Raw genomic sequence first — 20013 nt, 5'->3', positions numbered from 1 at the left:
TGTGTGTGTGCCCAGAGGCAGCTGTGCTTAGGGCTGTCTACTGTGAGTCACCGGGGACCAGACTGTGCAGGCTTCAGACCACTGGAGTGAGGGTTGACCCAGAGCAGGGTCTCAAACCTGTCCACTCAGCTGCTTCTGAGCCTGTTCTGTATGGATAGAAAACTGGACGTGGAGGTCCAGGCACGAGGAGAGGAACATCAGGATAGCCCCATGGTTGGAGACAGGTTCTGCTCACAGGAAATCCAGGTCCCTCTTCGGCATCATGTGACTCCAGCACACTACCTGGCGTGGCCCTCAAAGCAAAAGTGGAAATGTTTGACATGACCCTATACTTCTGTGGCCCCCCAGGAAATGATGGCCGGAATTTGACAAACAGGCATGGAAGCACATGTCAGGTGCAGGCTTGGTCAGGTCTGCTTTGTCAAAGAGATTTTTTTAATGTATTGATTTATTTTATTTTGGTTTTTGGGACACACCAGGTGGCACTCCGAGGTCGCTCCTGGCAAGCTTGGGGGAGCACATGGGATGGTAGGAATCGAACCTGGGTCCGTCCTGGGTCTGCCTTGAGCAAGGAAAACAGCCCTGCAACAGTGTTATCCCTCCAAGTAAATACGGGATCAGCCCAGGGGCTGAGGGCAGCGACTCCTCCCAGAGAGGAGGGGCCTTGTGCTCCCCGTGGCCACGTTGACATCATCCAGCCTGTAGCTTTTCAGTCATGTGCGTGCAACTGCCCTACCCGCTGTACTATCACTGTCCGAGGAGGCAGCCTTGCTTCTCTGTCATGACCTGTGAGATGCCTTTCACCCTGTTTAACCGTTGGATACACTCCAAAATGAACGCATCTGCAGGGACCCTTGGCCTGTTGTTGTAAAAGTGGAGAACTTTTCTTTCTGTGGCTTACACCGTCAAAACGCCCGCTAGGATTTCCTCGGACAGAAAGGAAGCTGGGTTTGGTTTTATTTTTTAACTCTCAAAAAATGGATTGAGGGGCTGGAGCAATAGGTGTTTGCCTTGCATGCGGCCGACCAGGGACAGGTCTGGTTCGATTCTCATCATCCCCAGATCCTGCCAGGAGCGATTTCTGAACGCAGAGCCAGGAGGAACCCTTGAGCAACGCCGGGTGTGGCCCCAAAAACAAAAAACAAAAGTATGATCGAGGTTCTGTGATTCACAAGGCTGTTAACGAGTGATTTCTCCTGTACGTCCATCCTACACCACCCATCACCAAGGAAGCTGGTTTTTTTTTTTTTTTTGGTTTTTGGGCCACACCCGGCGGTGCTCAGGGCTTACTCCTGGCTGTCTGCTCAGAAATAGCTCCTGGCAGGCATGGGGGACCCTATGGGACACCGGGATTCGAACCAACCACCTTTGGTCCTGGATCGGCTGCTTGCAAGGCAAACACCGCTGTGCTATCTCTCCGGGCCCAAGGAAGCTGGTTTTTAACAGGGGCCAAGGGACACTGCCCTCCCAGAGCACTTGCACTTGCCTGGAAGCTAGAAACCCAGAGCAGTCCCGAGTTCCCATTTGTCTTCTCCAAGCGACAAGGACCCGTGGGTCGGAGAGAGCAGGGTGGGTGGCGCGCTCGCTTTGTTGCAGTGACTGGGAGGCTTATCACGAGCGCCCGGTAGGATCCCGCGTCTGCCAGGAGTGAGCCCGGGCCCCAGGAAAGAACATCCCCGGTGGACTGCGGGTCGCCTGGGCTCCTGTCCAAGGAGGGAGCGGGCCTGGGAGCGGTAGGCCCGCCCCGCCCTCGGCCCCGCCCACAGCGCCCACGCCCTCCCGGCCCCGCCCCTCGCGCGCTGATCTCGGAAGCGGTCCCCTGCGCGGCCTCTCCGGGCCCGCCCCTCGGGCCCCGCCCCCGACGGCCCCGCCCGCGCGCGTGCCCCTCGCCGTCTCCTCCCGGCCTGCCCCGCGCGCACGCTCGCGCACGCGCACACTCGGCGCGGCGCGGCGCGGCGCGGCGCAGGCGTGTCTTCCGGCCGCGGGGCCCGAGCGCCGGCCTGGGAGCGTCCGAGGGAGCCGGCCCGGCCCGCGCCGCCGAGGGATGCGGCGCTGAGGACGCGACGCCCGCGGCGCCATGAACCTCCTCCCGTGCAACCCGCACGGCAACGGGCTGCTCTACGCCGGCTTCAACCAGGACCACGGTGAGCCGGGCGGGGAGGGAAGGGCCGCCCGGAGCGCCCGTCCCGTCCCGCCCCGTCCCGTCCCGTCCCGTCCCGCCCCGTCCCGTCCTCCGCGCCCGTCCCGGCAGCCCGCCCGCCGCCCCTCGCCCTGCCCGCCCCGCCGGGCCTCCCGGGGCCCCGAGCCCCGCGCCCCTCCAGGCCTGCGTGCCCGCGGCCGTCACGCCACGGCGGCTTTCTCTCCGCCCAGGATGCTTCGCCTGCGGCATGGAGAACGGCTTCCGCGTCTACAACACCGACCCGCTCAAGGAGAAGGAGAAGCAAGGTAGGCAGGCGCCGGCCTCCGCCCCCGCCTCCGCCCCCGCCCCCGCCTCTGCCTCCGCCTCCGCCTCCGCGGGGCCGGGGCTCCCGGCGGGCGGCGGGGACGTCGGGCTGGCCGGTGCTCGCGGGGCCGCCCGCCCTCCCTCCCTCCGGCCGCTCTCCGGAGAGGAAGGGGGAACGAAGCAGAGCAGGGCGCACGCCTCGGTGACCGCATGCAACTCTCCGCCTCGCTCTCCCGCGCCGGACTCTGCGGGAACGAGCCGCTGCGATGCGATGCTCGGCGGGCCCTTGGCGACCCGTGTGTCGTCTTTAGGTGTCTCTAGTGCTGGCGACGCTGGACGACAAGCGTGGGCTGTTTTCTCCGTTTTCTTGGGTTTTGTTGGGGCCACACCCAGCGCTGCTCAGAGGTTACTCCTGGCTCCAGTTTCTAGCTTGTACTGTTTGTTTGTTTGTTTGCTCGCTCGCTCGCTTTGGGTCACACCCGGCAGCGCTCGGGTTACGTAAACCTGGCTCTGCCTGGCTCTACGCTCAGAAATCTCCCCTCACAGGCTCGAGGGGAGTCGAACCACTGCCCTTCCCTTCTGCATGCAAGACAAACACCCTACCTCCATGCTCGCTCTCCGGCCCCTAGTTTCTGTTTTCGGGTCACACCTGGCAGGCTCAGGGGTTGGGTTCCTCCTGGCAGGCCCCAGGCACCCTATGGGATGCCGGATTCGAACCACCATCCTTCTGCATGCAGGCAAACACCCTACCTCCATGCTATCTCTCCGGCCCCAAGCTTGTATTTACTTTATTTTGGTTGCCTAGTGAAATAATAACAGTCTTTCTTTATTGAGATACATACTTACAAAATACTTTGAAATATCCCAACTTGCAAAATTTTAAGGATACTTTTACTCAAATTAACCTAGAAACTTAAAAAATAGTTATGATGGGGCCGGAGAGATAGCATGGAGGTAAGGCGTTTGCCTTTCATGCAGGAGGTCATCCGTTCGAATCCCGGCGTCCCATATGGTCCCCCATGCCTGCCAGGAACAATTTCTGAGCCTGGAGCCAGGAATAATCCCTGAGCACTGCCGGGTGTGACCAAAAAAAAAACCACACACACACACAAAAAAGTTATGAACTACTTTCTAATTAATGAGATGTTTACAGTAAATTCAGGACTTAAGAAAAGTGACATTGGGGCCGGGCGGTGGCGCTAAAGGTAAGGTGCCTGCCTTGCCTGTGCTAGCCTAGGACGGACCATGGTTCGATCCCCCGGTGTCCCATATGGTCCCCCAAGCCAGGAGCGACTCCTGAGCACATAGCCAGGAGTAACCCCTGAGCGTCACCGGGTGTGGCCCAAAAACCAAAAAAAAAAAAAGAAAAGTGACATTACCACATAGAACCCCTAAGGTGGGTGGGAGGGTCTCCCAGTAGTGTTGAGAGGATCCATCTCCAGACCTTCTGTAGGCAAAGCATGCGTGAGGTACAAGTATTCATGGCCACTGCACAACTGTCTTATCTGGGTCAGCTATCCCTCAATTTGGTTTGAAGTGAAAGGTCACAGTTGTGTTTTTTGATCATGCATTGTTTTTCTTCTTTTCTCTCTATCTATCTCTCTGTCTCTGTCTCTCTGTCTGTCTCTGTCTCTGTCTCTCTCTGTCTCTCTGTCTCTCTCTCTCTCTCTCTCTCTCTTGGGCCACGCCCGTTTGATGCTCAGGGGTTACTCCTGGCTAAGCGCTCAGAAATCGGCCCTGGCTTGGGGGGACCATATGCCGGGGGATCGAACCACGGTCTTTCCTTGGCTAGCGCTTGCAAGGCAGACACCTCTAGCGCCACCTCACCGGCCCCTGTTTTTCTTCTTAAAGCTTTAGTTTAGTTTTGTTTTTTTTTTTTTTGGTTTTTGGGCCACACCCGTTTGACGCTCAGGGGTTACTCCTGGCTATGTGCTCAGAAATCACCCCTGGCATGGGGGGACCATATGGGACGCCGGGGGATTGAACCTCGGTCCTTCCTTGGCTAGCGCTTGCAAGGCAGACACCTTACCTCCAGCGCCACCTACCCGGCCCCTTAGTTTTGTTTTTATAGTGTGAATGTAACTTGCCCCATTGATAGTGTGCTTTTTTTTTTTTTTTTTTTTTTTCCTTAGTAACTCAGCTCTATGCAGTGGCAGGTCCATCTTTGACATTTTTGGCAACTTAAAACTCAGCATTAGGAAACAGGCAGACCTGACCTTGTTCCTTTTTAATTGCTGTAGTTTGATTCCTACTTGGTGAGGAAGGAAGTGTGCCCGAGTTACACTGGGCCTTCCTGGATCTTGGCTCTGACTGTTAACCTCCCCACCCCCATATGTCTGGCACTGAGGAAGGAGACTACACGATTGACCCTCCAATCTTCCTGTGCCAGGGATGTGGAGCTGGGAGGCTTTCTGGGGTTACTTGGAGTTGCACTCCAACTCCAACTCTTACTGGAGTTGCACTCCCCACAGCCCTCATGCCAAGGTGTGGCTTTTCATTTAGCAAACTTGGGAGTAGCGCTGCCCATTCCCAGAAGTGTTGGCTCCAGGGACAGTCTGGAGCTGCGTTAGGAGACACAGTATTGCATCAGGTTTAGCGTACTAGCCTCAGTCTAGAGGTCTCCCATCATTGTTCACTGGTACGAGACCTCAGCAGTCAGACTAATCTCTGTGCTTGTATGGGTTGTGTTGGGCAGTATCACCTCCTTTTTCTTTTTTTTTTTTTTTTTTGGTTTTTGGGCCACACCCAGTATCACACCTCCTTTTTCTCTCTCTGGCTACTGCTTCATGTTACTTTGGCATCCACACGTGGGTAGGTAGAGGACCCAAGAAAACAAAAAACGAAGAAAAGAAACTAGACAGTGGTAGGAGATATATGAGTTTGCAGGAATTGGGGTGGACACTGGGTATGATTTGATGGCATGAAGATAAGATCAGTCTTAGTCTTTTTGTTTTGTTTTGTTTTGGATCAAACCCAGCGGTGCTCAGAAATCTCTCCTGGCAGGCTTGGGGCACCAGATAGGATGCCGGGGTCCTATCTGGAACCCCTGGGTCCGTCCCCTGGGGTTAGCTGTGTGCAGGGCAAACTCCCTACTTCTGCTCTATCGCTCCGGCCTGTTTTAAAATCTTTAATGGGGGACCGCAGAGAGCGCAGCGGTAGGCCGTTTGCCTTGCATGCAGCCGATCCAGGACCGATGGATGTTCGAATCCTGCATCCCATATGGTCCCCCGTGCTTACCAGGAGTGATTTCTGAGCACAGAGCCAGGAGTAAACCCTGAGCACCACCAGGTGTGACCCCCCCAAAATAAATAAAATATTTAATGAGACCGGTTTTAATTGATGTGACCTTTTTTAGGGTTGCTTGACAAAAGGTATATACGTAAAAATAAGCTGTGTAGTATAATAGTTATATTTAAAGAATTTCATTGAAAAATAATTGGGGGGCCCGGAGAGATAGCACAGCGTTTGCCTTGCAAGCAGCCGATCCAGGACCAAAGGTGGTTGGTTCGAATCCCGGTGTCCCATATGGTCCCCGTGCCTGCCAGGAGCTATTTCTGAGCACCACCGGGTGTGGCCCAAATACCAAAAAAAAAAAAAAAAAAAAAAAAAATTGGGGATGGAGAGATAGTTAATTAAGGGTTAAGACTCTTGCCTTGGGGCCAAAGAGATGGCATGGAAGTAAGGCATTTGCCTTTCATGCAGAAGGTTATAGGTTCAAATCCTGGCATCCCATATGGTCCCCCAAGCCTGCCAGGAGTGATTTCTGAGAGTGGAGCCAGGAGTAACCCCTGAGCGCTGCCGGGTGTGACCCAAAACCAAAAAAAAAAAAAAACAAAAAAAAAAAGACTCTTGCCTTGCTTGCAGCTAACCCTGGTTCAATTGCTGGCAAAACATATGGCCCAGACTACTAGGAATGAGCCATGAGAAGTCACTGAGCGCTGAGTATGCCTACAGAGCTAGTATTCATGCTTTGCGTGCATGAGCCACCTGAGTTTAATCCATAGCATCACTTTGTCCTCTGAACGTGCTAGAAGGAACCCTTAAAACATACTGGGCCGGGCCGTAGACATAGCATGGAGGTAAGGTGTTGATAGCATGGAAGTAAGGCATTTGCCTTTCATGCAGAAGGTCGTCGGTTCGAATCCCGGAGTCCCATATGGTCCCCCGTGCTTGCCAGGAGCAATTTCTGAGCATGGAGCCAGGAGTAACCCCTTAGCACAGCCGGGTGAGACCCAAAACCAAAAAAAAAAAACCCATACTGGGCCAGAGCGATAGCACAGTGGTATAGCACAGTGGTAAGGCGTTTGCCTTGCACATGGCTAACATAGGACTGACCCTGGTTCGAACCCCGGCATCTCATATGGTCCCCCCCTCCCCCCAGCCTGCCAGGAGCAACTTCTGAGCGCAGAGATAGGAGTAACTCCTGTGGGCCGCTGGGTGTAAACCCCCCTCCCCAAGAAAAATTTGGAGGGTCAGGGTTCAGAGGCTGGAGACCATTGCTATTTACACACTTATTTTGGTGGGGGGGGTCACACCCGTTGATGCTCAGTGGTTACTCCTGGTTCTGCATAGAAATAGCTCCTGGCAGGCTAATTAACTGCCCTTTTAAAACCTCTTTTTGTTTGTTCTTTTGTTTTTGGGCCACACCCGTTGACCCTCAGGGATTACTCCTGGTTATGTGCTCAGAAATTGCTCTTGGGGCCCCGAGAAATAGCACAATGGCTTTTGCCTTGCTAGCAGCCGATCCTGGACCAAAGGTGGTTGCCAATCCAGGACCAAAGGTGGTTGGTTCGAATCCCGGTGTCCCATATGGTCCCCCGTGCCTGCCAGGAGCTATTTCTGAGCAGACAGCCAGGAGTAACCCCCCCTGAGCACCGCCGGGTGTGGCCCAAAAACCAAAAAAAAAAAAAAAAGAAAGAAATTGCTCCTGGCTTGGGGGACCATATGGGATACTGGGAATCAAACTGCAGTCTCTCCTAGGCTAGTACTTGCAAGGCAGATACCTTACCTCTAGCGCCACCGCTCCGGCCCAAAATTCTTTTTTTTTTTTTTTGGTTTTTGGGCCACACCTGGCGGTGCTCAGGGGTTACTCCTGGCTGTCTGCTCAGAAATAGCTCCTGGCAGGCACGGGGGACCCTATGGGACACCGGGATTCGAACCAACCACCTTTGGTCCTGGATCGGCTGCTTGCAAGGCAAACACCGCTGTGCTATCTCTCCGGGCTCCGGCCCAAAATTCTTAAATTTTTTAGCTCTAAAAAAAATTTTTTTTGGGGGGGTCACATCCGGCAGCGCTCAGGAGTTACTCCCGGCTCTATACTCAGAATTAGCTCCTGGCAGGCTCGGGGGACCATATGGGATGCCAGGATTCAAACCACTGTCCTTCTGCATGCAAGGCAAACGCCCTACCTCTCCGGCCCTTGATGTTGATTTTTAAACTCCATCATTTTTTTTTTTTTTTTGGTTTTTGGGTCACACCCGGCGGTGCTCAGGGGTTACTCCTGGCTGTCTGCTCAGAAATAGCTCCTGGCAGGCACGGGGGACCATATGGGACACCGGGATTTGAACCAACCACCTTTGGTCCTGGATTGGCTGCTTGCAAGGCAAACGCCACTGTGCTATCTCTCCGGGCCCTAAACTCCATCATTTTAAAATGTTGGATAAGGTGCATGCTTGACATACACTCCGCCTGGCACCACATGGTTCCCCCAACTATGCTGGGTATGACCTGAATAGCTTCAGCACCATAAGGTTATTCCTGGTATCTCTGATGCTGCAGCATTGCTTCCTTAGGCCCTTATACTGAACTAATGGCCTGATTGGCTAAGAATCTCTGGTGACTCCCCTGGTTAAATGTTTACAGCCCGCATGGAGGCAGGGCATTTGCCTTGCATGCAAAAGGACAGCAAATAGGACATCCCATATGGTCCCCGGAGCCTGCCGAGGGCAATTTCTGAGCATAGAGCCAGGAGTAACCCCTGAGCACTGCCAGGTGTGTCCCAAGAACCAAAAAAAAAAAAAAAAAAGTTTACAGTCCTCATGAACAAATTCGCAGTATCTTAATAGAATTGATTCTAGAACTTACTGAACCTACAAAGAAGAAACTGTAGTTACACTCAAGGACAGAGAAGGTTCTGAATGGCAGCATTCATTTGGTGGTGGTGTTATTTGTGGAAAGAATGGTCAACGTGAGGAGCCAGAGATAGTTCAGTGGTAGGGCAACTTGCCTTGCAAGTGGTGGACCTAGGGTTGATCCCTAGGGTTATGTATGGTCTCCTGAGTATTGCCGGTTGTGGCATTGTGGCTCAAAAACAAAAACAAAGAATGGTCAGTATGAGGACCCGGAGCTATAGTACAACCAGAGGGTGCTTGCCTTGCACATGACCATCCTGGATTCGGTTCCCAGCACCCTGTGTGGTCCCCTGAGTACCACCAGGAGTGATTCCTGAGCTCAGAGGCCAGGGGTAAGCTCTAAACAGAGTCGGGTGTGACCCAAAAGAAAAAAAAATCCAACAATGTCAGCATGAAATTTATTACTTTAAATTGTAAAAAATTCAGGTGGGGGTAATTTTAGTGGGTAGGATGCTTGTCTTATACACAGCCTCCTGGGTTTGATCCCCAGCACCCTCTATAGTAAGTATCCCAAGCCCTGCCAGGAGTAAGCTCTAGCACAGCTGAGTATGGCCCCCAAAACAAAAGCATGTTCGGTTGGGCTACATAAAGTACATTCACTCTGTTGTGCAAACATCACCGCCACAAGTCTCTAGAACACTTGAAAAACTGAGCTGCCTTTATTTCTACTTTGTTTTGGTTTGGGGTTATACCCAGTTGTACTCAGGGCTCATTCCTAGCAGGTATTAGGGGACAATATAGGGTTCTGGGGATTGAACCCAGTTGGTTGTGTGCAAGGCCTGCTATATACTATTGCTTCAGCCCCTACCTTTATTAAAGTTAATACCTTTCCCTTCCCCTTCCCCTAGACCAGGGCACCTTCGATTCTACTTTGTGTCTCTGCCTCCTATGAAGAGGGTCAGTGTGTCCTTCAGTTTCTTTCTCTCTGCAGTCTCCTCAGACTCCAGTGCATATCACAATCTCTGTCCTTTACAGCTGAATGCTGTTGAGTGGATGGGCCACATTCCTTTATCTCATTCCTCCCTTGGTTTATCTTTGGGTTGCTCCCACTCTTGGCTTGTTGTGAATCTACACCAAGGAGCGGGATTGCTGGGTTTAGAGATAGTTCTGTTTTTATTTTTGTTTTCAGAATGCCTCACTGCTCCAACATAAAGGCTCCTTTTTCCTCTGTGCTCAACGTTTGTTATTTTGTGTTATGTTAATAACAATTCTCCTAGTAGAGATGGTTCTGAAGTTGTCCAAAAAGAGGTGATTCTAAGCTGCATTTCTCTAATGTTTACAGTGCTGTTGAGTATCTTTTCTGTTGATTGAACACTTGATGTAAATATTATCTTTATTTTCATATTTGGATTATTTTTGGCGGCACTCAAGGGTTACTCCTGGCTCTGTGCTCAGAAATTGCTCCTGGCAGACTTGGGGGACCATCTGGGATGCCGTCCTGCGTGCAGGGCAAACGCCCTACTTCCATGCTATCTCCGGCCCCCTGGTTGGTTTTTTTTGAAAGGCAGACAATTTTATGTAAATCTTGTAATTAGTGGTAAATGGGGTTGTCCTGTGATTGTACTTTTAACTATTTGTCTTCAATTCCCAATAGATAGGAGAAACATGGACGATGTTGGGGAAGGGAAGGCAGTGTGTTGTTTTTTAATCACTCTCAGGTCCGGAGTGATGGCACAGCAAGTAGGGCGTTTGCCTTGCACGCAGCTGACAAGGGTTCTATCCCCAGCATCCTATATGGTACCCTGAGCCTGCCAGGAGTAACCCTTGAGCGCTGCAGGATATGGTCCAAAACTTAAAAGAAAAATCAAATGTTCTTTAAAAAAAAAAAAATTGGGGCCAGAGAAATAGTACACAGCTGGTAAGGTACTTGCCTGACACATGCAGTCTATCCAAGTTTAATCCCCAGCATCCCATATTGTCCCCCAAGCCCACCAGGAGTAATCTCTGAGCACCATTGGGTATATCCCAAACAAAAAAACAAAACCAAGTTGTGAACTTAAATTTTTTGTTTTGCTTTGTTTTTGGGTCACATCCAGCAGCCCTCAGGGATCAAACCTGGGTCCGTCCAGGGATGGCCGCATGCAAGGCAAATGCCCTACCCGCTGTGCTATCACTTGGCCCCTTTTTTAAAGTTTTGTTATTAATATTTTTTAGATGTCCTCATACTGTTAAAGACTAATTTAGATGTGCACATTGTTGTGTTTTTGTTTGTTTTTAGGCCACACCTAACAATGCTCAGGGCTTTCTCTTGGCTCTGCACTTTGGAATTTGACCTGGTGGTGCTTGGGGGACCATATTGGGTGCCAGGGACTAAAACTTACTAGCCAAATGCCCTACCTGCTGCTATTACTCGGCCCTTATCCTCACACTTTTTGTTGTTGTTGTTGTTCTTTGGGTCACACCTGGCAACGCTCAGTGGTTATTCCTGGCTCTATGCTCAGAGATCACTCCTGGCAGGCTCAGGGGACCATATGGGATGCTGGGATTCGAACCACCGACCTGTATGCAAGGCACACGCCCTACCTCCATGCTATCTCTCCGGACCACCTCTCTTTGTCTTGTTAGGTTGCCTTGTGGTCCAGGTTTATGCATAGAAACTTTTCAGGCTCCAGGACGCTTAGCTCTGGCACCCAGAGCTAATTAATTATTTTTACCAGCCAGTCACTTTTCTCACTGCTGATTACTGATTGATATAAATTGCAACTTTGTGTGGTAAACTGAGTGATTCAAGAATAAGACTGGGTTGGATCCTTGGCACCAAAGAAATAGGAAATTAAATTCAAAAACTTAATGCTGAGTATTATGTTTTCTCTCCTTTTGGGGGAAGGCGGGGCACAGCAAGCAGGGTTCAGGGCTTTCTCCCGGCTCTGTTTGGATCCTTCCTGGTAAGGCTGGGGGGACCATATGGGTTGCCTGGGATCAAACCCAGATTGACTTGTATATTGCAAGTTCCCTTTCTGCTGTACTTTTTCTCCACTCAGGAACCAAATTTGGGTCAGTTGTATTCAAGGCAAGCACTGTACCTACTGCACGATCTGGCCTGTTTCCTCGTTTTGGGGGTAGGGGTCCACTTGGGGCTTACTTCTGGCTTTGCACTCAGGTATTTACTCCTGGAGGTGTTCGTTCAGGGGACTATATGAGATGCCAGGAATTGAACCCAGGTTATTTGTATGTATAGCAGTTACCCTCATAATATCTCTCCAGCCCCAAATCTCTCTCTCTCTCCCTCTCCCTCTCTCCTTTTGGTTTTTGGGCCACATCCAGTGATGCTCAGGGTTTACTCCTGGCTCTGCGCTCAGAAATCACTCCTGGCAGGCACAGGGGACCATATGGGATGCCGGGATTCGAACCACCGCCCTTCTGCATGCAAGGCAAACGCCTTACCTCCATGCTATCTCTTCGGCCCGCATTTTTTACGGCAACAAATATAAACTATTTTTCTCTTGATTTATTTTTTTATTTTTTGGTTTTTGGGCCACACCTGGCAGTGCTCAATGGTTACTCCTGGCTGTCTGCTCAGAAATAGCTCCTGGCAGGAACAGGGGACCACATGGGACACCGGGATTCGAACCATCCACCTTGGGTCCTGGATTGGCTGCTTGCAAGTCAAACGCCGCTGGGCTATCTCTCCGGGCCCTCTCTTGATTTACTAATTTTCAACATTATAGAATTTGAGTGGTTTAACATTTATGTGTATGTATATAATTCATCACACGCACACTGATAAAATTTCAGTTCTGTTCTATGGGTCTTTATTTCTTCCCCTCCCCTTTCCCTCTGATAACCATAGCATTGAGTTCAGGATATTATCTTGTTGGGTTTTGTTAGTTTATTTGCTCTAGTTACTTATACTCTGTGTGTGAATAAAATCACATGGTCTTTCACTTATTTCTTTTTTTTTTTTTTTGATTTTTGGGTCACACCTGGCAGCGCTCAGGGGTTACTCCTGGCTCCAGGCTCAGTAATTGCTCCTGGCAGGCTCAGGGGACCATATGGGATGCTGGGATTCGAACCAATGATCTTCTGCATGAAAGGCAAAAGCCTTACCTCCATGCTATCTCTCCAGTCCCCTTCTTTTTTTTTTTTTTTTTTTTTTTTTGGTTTTTGGTTTTTGGGCCACACTTGGCGGTGCTCAGAGGTTACTCCTGGTCTACTCCTGGCTATCTGCTCAGAAATAGCTCCTGGCAGGCACGAGGGACCATAGAGGACTCCGGGATTCAAACCAACCACCTTAGGTCCTGGATCGGCTGCTTGCAAGGCCAACACCGCTGTGCTATCTCTCCGGCCCCTTCTTATTCTTATTGTATAGTCACCTCAAGTTTCACCCATGTTGTTGCAAATAACAGCTTCATCTTGTAAGTGGGAGGGATCATGAGGGGGTTGGTTCTCACCTACTGTGTTGTTCTTTTTTTGGTTTTTGGGCCACACCCGGCGGTGCTCAGAGGTTACTCCTGGATATGTGCTCAGAAATAGCTCCTGGCAGGCACGGGGGACCAGATGGGATTCGAACCATACACCTTAGGTCAGGGGTCTCAAACTCAGTTTACCTGGGGGCCGCAGGAGGCAATGTCGGGGTGATCCTTGAGTGCAAAGTCAGTAGTAAGCCTTATACATTGGGGTGTGTGACCCAAACAACTAAAACTAAAACAAAACAAAAAAAGATTCCTTTAGGGCAGGGCCACAAAATGTTGTACTCGAGTTTGAGACCCCTGAGACCCCTGCCTTAGGTCCTGGATCGGCTGCTTGCAAGGCAAATGCCGCTGTGCTTATGTCTCCGGCCCCTCACCTAGTGTGTTGCTCAGGGGCTATTCCTGGTTGTACTCAGGATTGAATGTTTTGAACTTGGATCAGTGGAGCGAACTACATTTCTTTTTGGGGAACCACACCTGGTGGTGTTCAGGAGACCATTTGGGATGTGGGAATTAAACCTGGACCAGCTGTGTGCAAGTCAGATGTCCTACTTGCTATATAATCTCTCCAAGTCCTCTTTTTTTCTTTTTTTTTTTTTTTTTTTTTGGTTTTTGGGTCTCACCCGGCAGTGCTCAGGGGTTACTCCTGGCTCCACGCTCAGAAGTTGCTCCTGGCAAGCATGGGAGACCATATGGGATGCCGGGATTCGAACCGATGACCTTCTGCATGAGAGGCAAACGCCTTACCTCCATGCTATCTCTCCGGCCTCCCTCTTTTTTTCTTTTTTAAAATAGCATGGTACTGGGTATATGTGCCACAGATTATCTGGTCATCTATCATTAGATTAACTCCGTGTTCATAACTGTTGAGAGTGATGCCATGAACATAGGGGTGCAAAACTTTTCTTTTTAAGTTTGGATTTTGGGCCATAGGGGATTTGGATTTGGATTTGGGGTACTCCTGACTCTGCTTAGGGTTTACTCCTGATGGAGCTCAGGGGACCATGTGGATTGCCAGGAGTCAAAACAAATTCACTGTAAGTGCCCTGTCTGCTATACTATTTATTCCAGACCCTTAAAAGATGCAGATAAGGGGCCGGGCGGTGGCGCTAAAGGTAAGGTGCCTGCCTTGCCTGCACTAGCCTTGGACGGACCGAGGTTCGATCCCCCGGTGTCCCATATGGTCCCCCAAGCCAGGAGCAACTTCTGAGCATATAGCAGGAGTAACCCCTGAGCGTCACAGGGTGTGGCCCAAAAACCAAAAAAAAAAAAAAAAAAGATGCAGATAAAACTGCATGCAGCAGACCCAGGTTCAATTCCTGGTACCATATATAGTCCACTGCCAGGTGTCCACTATGGGCCCCAAAACAAAGTTTTTTCTTTGTTTTTTTGTTTTTTTTTTTTTGTTTTTGTTTTTGTTTTTGGGTCACACCTGGAAGTGCTCAGGGGTTACTCCTGGCTCCATACTCAGAAATCGTCCTTGGCAGGCACAGAGGACCATATGGGATGCCAGGAATAGAACCACCATCCTTCTGCATGAAAGGCAGACGCCCTACCTCCATGCTATCTCTCCGGCCCCTCAAAGTTTTTTCTAAACTAATTTTTTTTTATTATCATTTCAGAATTCCTAGAAGGAGGAGTTGGCCATGTTGAAATGTTATTTCGCTGCAACTATTTGGCTTTAGTTGGTGGTGGAAAAAAGCCGAAATACCCCCCCAACAAAGGTAAAGTTGATCACAGAGTTAAGCTCCAATAGTAGTGCTGTGGGCTATGTCTGTGGCCTTTGGTCTTCCCTGGTGACCTGTGATGTAGAAAAGACTAATACAGGGAAAGAAGCATCCAGAAAGGAAAGGGAGTCCCTGGGAGAAGTCATTTGTCCCCCATCTCAGAGTTGAATAAAAGTAGACACTCTGGTGTCCCTGAACATTTTAGTGGTTTTTTTGTCTTACGTGTTTTAAGTGTCTTACTTTTTTTTTTTAAGTTCTTTTAACACCAGTAGGAGAAAGGGGAGATCATGGCTTTATTCTACACAGCCACTGAATCAGCAAATTAACTTGGTTTCCACAAAAACTAAAAAGCCAGTTTATTTGTCCTGAGTTTGGGGATTCTGTAGGTGGGGGTTATGTGTGCATTTGTGTGTGTGTGTGTGTGTGTGTGTGTGTGTGTGTGTGTTTGTATGTTTGTATGTGTGTGCACCCAAACACAAGTCTGGGAGCAGAGATTATAGTGGAAAATTCTTTCTCTTTTCAAGATGGGGAAACAAATCCCCAGAAAGCAGGAGAAATGCAGGAAGAAGTGACAGGTGGTTTGGGAGGTGTTTGAGAACAGATCTGGGGACTGTGAGTACCAGGTGAGAGTGTGTCAGGAAACAGTGCTGTGGCATAGAGGAAGCATTGTCTTCTGGAAGCAGTGTTTTAGGCTGAGCCAAGAGATCAGAGTTCTGGGGAAATGGGGGTCATTGTTCATAGGAACAGGTAGGAAGAGAGACTTCAGAGTGCTGAGGATGAAAATCAGCCTCCGGGCCCGGAGAGAGAGCACCGCGGCATTTGCCTTGCAAGCAGCCGATCCAGGACCAAAGGTGGTTGGTTCGAATCCCAGTGTCCCATATGGTCCCCTGTGCCTGCCAGGAGCTATTTCTGAGCAGACAGCCAGGAGTAACCCCTGAGCACCGCCGGGTGTGGCCCAAAAACCAAAAAAAAAAAGAAAAGAAAAGAAAGAAAATCAGCCTCCACATGTCAGGTATATATTCCAGCCCTGTGTGCTCTTTCTCCGGGCCTGAGAAGCTGTATATATGTAAACTGAGTCTCTGAATTGAAGGGGCTGGGGAGAGAGGAAAAGGGAGGGAGGCAGGCCTTTGGGCCATATCTGCTGACTTACTCTTTTTTGTTGTTTTATTTTGGGGAACACCTGGTGGTGTTAAACAGTTACTCTTCCTGGCTCTGCACTCAGGAATCACTCCTGGCAGGCTTGAGGAGTGAATCCAAGTTAGACCCGGGTCAGCCACATGTAAGACATCTGTAAGCCTAGCACTCTAATCATTGCTATCACTCAAGCCCCAGGATTTATTCTTTTTTTTTTTTTTTGGGTCACACCCGGTAATGCTCAGGGGTTACTCCTGGCTCTGTGCTCAGAAGTTGCTCCTGGCTTGGGGGACCATATGGGACACCAGGGGATCGAACCGCGGTCCGTCCAAGGCTAGCGCAGGCAAGGCAGGCACCTTACCTTTAGCGCCACGGCCCGGCCCCAGGATTTATTCTTTTTTGGGGGTGGGAGGAGAGGGGGATTGGGTCACTCCTGGCAGCTCTCGGGTTACTCCTGGCTCTGCGCTCAGAAATCGCTCCTGGCAGGCTCGGAGGACCATATGAGATGCTGGGATTTGAACTACTGTCCTTCAGCATGCAAGGCAAATGCCCTACCTCCATGCTACCTCTCTGCCCCGAATTTATTCTTTTTTTTTTTTTTTTTTTTGGTTTTTGGGTCACACCCAGTAACGTTCAGGGGTTACTCCTGGCTATGAGCTCAGAAGTTGCTCCTGGCTTGGGGGACCATATGGGTCGCCGGGGGATCGAACTGTGGTCCGTCCAAGGCTAGCGCAGGCAAGGCAGGCACCTTACCTCTTGCGCCACCGCCCGGCCCCCTAATTTATTCTTTTGTTTGTTTGGTTTTGGGGCCACACCTGGTGGTACTCAGGGCTTACTCATGGCTCTGTGTTCAGAAATCCTGGCAGGCTTGGGGACCATATGTGATGCTGGGGATCGAACGCAGATTTGCCCCTGGTCAGCAACTTGCAGGGCAAACACCCTACCACTGTGCTACGCTCTTGGCCCCACCAGGATTTTTTTTTATTGTTTGGTTTCTGGGTCATACCCGGCAGCACTCGGGTTGCTCCTGGCTCTATGCTCATATGGGATGCCAGGATTCGAACCACCTTCCTTCAGCATGGAAGGCAAATGCCTTACCTCCATGCTGTCTCGCTGGCCCCAGAATTTATTCTTGATTCTGCACAGCCTTCATTCCTGATAGAGGTCAGGAGACCTTATGGAGGTATCAAGTTTTTTATCCACTGTGTTTATTATCTCTCTAATCCTAGAGAATTTGATTTTGAGTTGCGTTATCTCTCTGGGGTAAAAGTGAATGTTTGGTATTGGAAGTTTATTTTCAAATAAGATGAAATGCTGATGTAACTGCATCATGATGAGGGGTGCCATGTCCTTCATTAAAGAAAGAGTCGATGAGGAGTAAAAGAAACAACTCAGCTGTTTTTAAGTTTTGAATACTTGACTTTTCTTCAATAGTAAATAAATTTTATTTAATAAGCTGGGTGATTCTTTTTGTTTTTGTTTTTGTTTTTGTTTTGGATCACACCCGGCGTTGCTAGGCTAGCACTGGCAAGGCAGACACCTTACCTCTAGCGCCACCATGCCGGCCTCGAACTTAGGTACTTTCTTTCCCTCTTCTTGCTGACATACCCAGAAATTTGTCTGGACATGTATGTGGCAACTGTATGGAGACAGATTGATTGTGCTGAAGAGAACACATGAGCTCAGGCTAGCAGAAGAGGAGCTGGAGTTCTGGTAAGAGCAACACCTCTACCTAGTGACCCACCAGTGAGGTGTTTGTGACCAAAGGCCCCTTCAGAAGTATGTTAGAAGGAACCAGAGAATGGCTCAGTGGTAAAACAGTTGTCACCATCATCTGTTAACACACAACACGTGATTCTTGGTTGACCCCAGTGTGTCCCCCAAACCCTCACATGCACCTGCCCACCCACATTCCAGCTTCAGCAGTTCATCACCATCACCTGTTTACACAGCATGCACATACGAAACACATGATGCTTGGCAACCACATGAATTTTGGATACACAATGATGTTACCAGTTTGTCACGTTGCCTTTTTAAAATTGTGTTCAGAAATGTTTTCTGATTTTTCAGTAATGATCTGGGATGACCTGAAAAAGAAGACTGTTATTGAAATAGAATTCTCTACAGAAGTCAAGGCAGTCAAATTGCGGCGGGATAGGTAGGTTTGACATTTATTTATTTATTTTTTTGGTTTTTGGGCCACACCCATTTGACACTCAGGGGTACTCCTGGCTATGTGCTCAGAAATCGCCCCTGGCTTGGGGGGACCATATGGGACACCGGGGGATCGAACCAGGGTCCGTCCGCTTGCAAGGCAGACACCTTACCTCTAGCGCCACCTTCCCAGCCCCAGGTTTGACATTTAAAGCTTTTGTTTTGGTTTGTTTTTGGTCCCAGGTCAGCAACGTGCCAGGCAAATGTCCTACCACTGTGCTATTGCTCTGGCCCCTGTTTTTTGTTTTTTTTGTTTTGTTTTGTTTTGTTTTGTTTTGGTTTTGGTTTTTGGGCCACACCCGGCGGTGCTCAGGGGTTACTCCTGGCTGTCTGCTCAGAAATAGCTCCTGGCAGGCACGGGGGACCCTGTGGGACACTGGGATTCGAACCAACCACCTTTGGTCCTGGATAGGCTGCTTGCAAGGCAAACGCCGCTGTGCTATCCATCTGGCCCCTGTTTTTTGGGGCCACTCTTAATTGCGTGACAAGCAGCTCTCCTGTTGTGTACTATCTCTATGGTCCCAGCATATATATTTGTTTGTTGTTGTTGTTGTTTTGGGGCCACACCCGGCAGTGCTCAGGGGTTACTCCTGACTGCTCAGAAATCCTTCTGGCAGGGTAGGGGGACTGTATGGAATGCTGGGGATGGGACCTGGGTCAGCTGCATGCATGGCGAACGCCCTACCACTGTGTTATTGCTCTGGCCCTCCAGTATATACATTTTTTTTCTTTTTTTTTTTTTCCTTTTTTTTGGTTTTTGGGCCACACCTGGCGGTGCTCAGGGGTTAATCCTGGCTGTCTGCTCAGAAATAGCTCCTGGCAGGCACAGGGGACCATATGGGACACCGGGATTCGAACCAACCACCTTTGGTCCTGGATCGGCTGCTTGCAAGGCAAACGCCACTGTGCTATCTTTCCGGGCCCCAGTATATACATTTTGAAGTGGAATTTAAATTCTTCTGAGGATGGATGAAATATACCTTCTATTGAAGGAAGAAAACTATGTATTAAAATGTGATCATGGGGCCATTGAGATGACTTGATGGTTCAAGTGGAAAAGCTCGTCCTGGTATGTGTGGGACCCTGAGTTGGGTACCTAGTTTTCTTGTGCTCCCATAATATCCTGGGTTTGTTCTTTGGAGCCTTCTTGTGTGTAGCAGGGGCCTTAGCACCAAACCGTCAGAATCACACTGTAGTACCAAGCATTGTGTGTGTTGTTGGCTCCTTTAAAACCTTAAAACCTGAAATGAGGGCTGGAGCAATGACACAGTGAATAAAGTGTTTGCTGGGGGGGAGGGGATGGAGGAAGGTAGATGGATTGTGGGTTAGACTGGTGTGCTCTAGTTCTGTCCTTTAATCTGTTTCCTGCTTCTGACCAAGCCTGAGGGAGCATTTGAGTCTTAAATTGTCCTTAAAGTTTTTGTAAGGGGATTTTGTTTAATCACTCACACTGAAACCATCTTTGGCGAAAAGGCAAGCAGATTGAATTATTTAACGCCAAGATGAGATTTAATTATTTAACGTGGAGACAGACCACAACTAGGCAATCAACCGGAATTGCAACCCTGAGAGAGGTTCAGAGTGCTTTAGGTAGGAAGGTTGTTGACAATATAGTACACCTGTGGGACAGGGGAGTAAAAGAGTGAGGCTTTTGATTGGTTACTTGGTGGCAATACACTGAGGTACATGGAGGTAAGAGGGCGCATCACAAAACTTGGGAGCAACAAGGAGGGCCTTGTTGCTGAGAATCTTTATTGTGGTTACATTCTGTTTGAGGTCCTGTATAGACATTTATTAATCTACTAATGGTTTTAATGACCCGTTCCCCTTGTTATCCACCTAGATAACAGGTTGGTATGAATCCTTCTGTTCTGGTCAGCTTTATGATTTTTGAGGTGTGTGGGTTGGTTTATTTTGGCCCTACCTGGTATTCTTCAGGGCTTAATTCTGGC

The 20013-nt window shown here is 49.7% G+C and overlaps 1 protein-coding gene across 1 annotated transcript in view; it reads left to right on the top strand.

The window, feature by feature from the left end:
- Window positions 1–2071: 2071 nt before the first annotated feature.
- The window catches only part of WDR45B (WD repeat domain 45B), a 30814-nt gene continuing 12872 nt past the window's right edge, over window positions 2072–20013 (top strand). The window contains exons 1-4 of the mRNA XM_049776677.1: window positions 2072–2144; window positions 2371–2445; window positions 14606–14707; window positions 17918–18005. Coding sequence (XP_049632634.1) covers window positions 2078–2144; window positions 2371–2445; window positions 14606–14707; window positions 17918–18005 — 332 coding nt within the window. The 5' untranslated portion in view covers window positions 2072–2077. The remainder of the gene's footprint in view (window positions 2145–2370; window positions 2446–14605; window positions 14708–17917; window positions 18006–20013) is intronic.

This window comes from Suncus etruscus, chromosome 1 (genome assembly GCF_024139225.1).
Source record: "Suncus etruscus isolate mSunEtr1 chromosome 1, mSunEtr1.pri.cur, whole genome shotgun sequence".
NCBI lineage: Eukaryota > Metazoa > Chordata > Mammalia > Eulipotyphla > Soricidae > Suncus > Suncus etruscus.
This window is presented reverse-complemented; position numbering and strand designations above follow the sequence as displayed.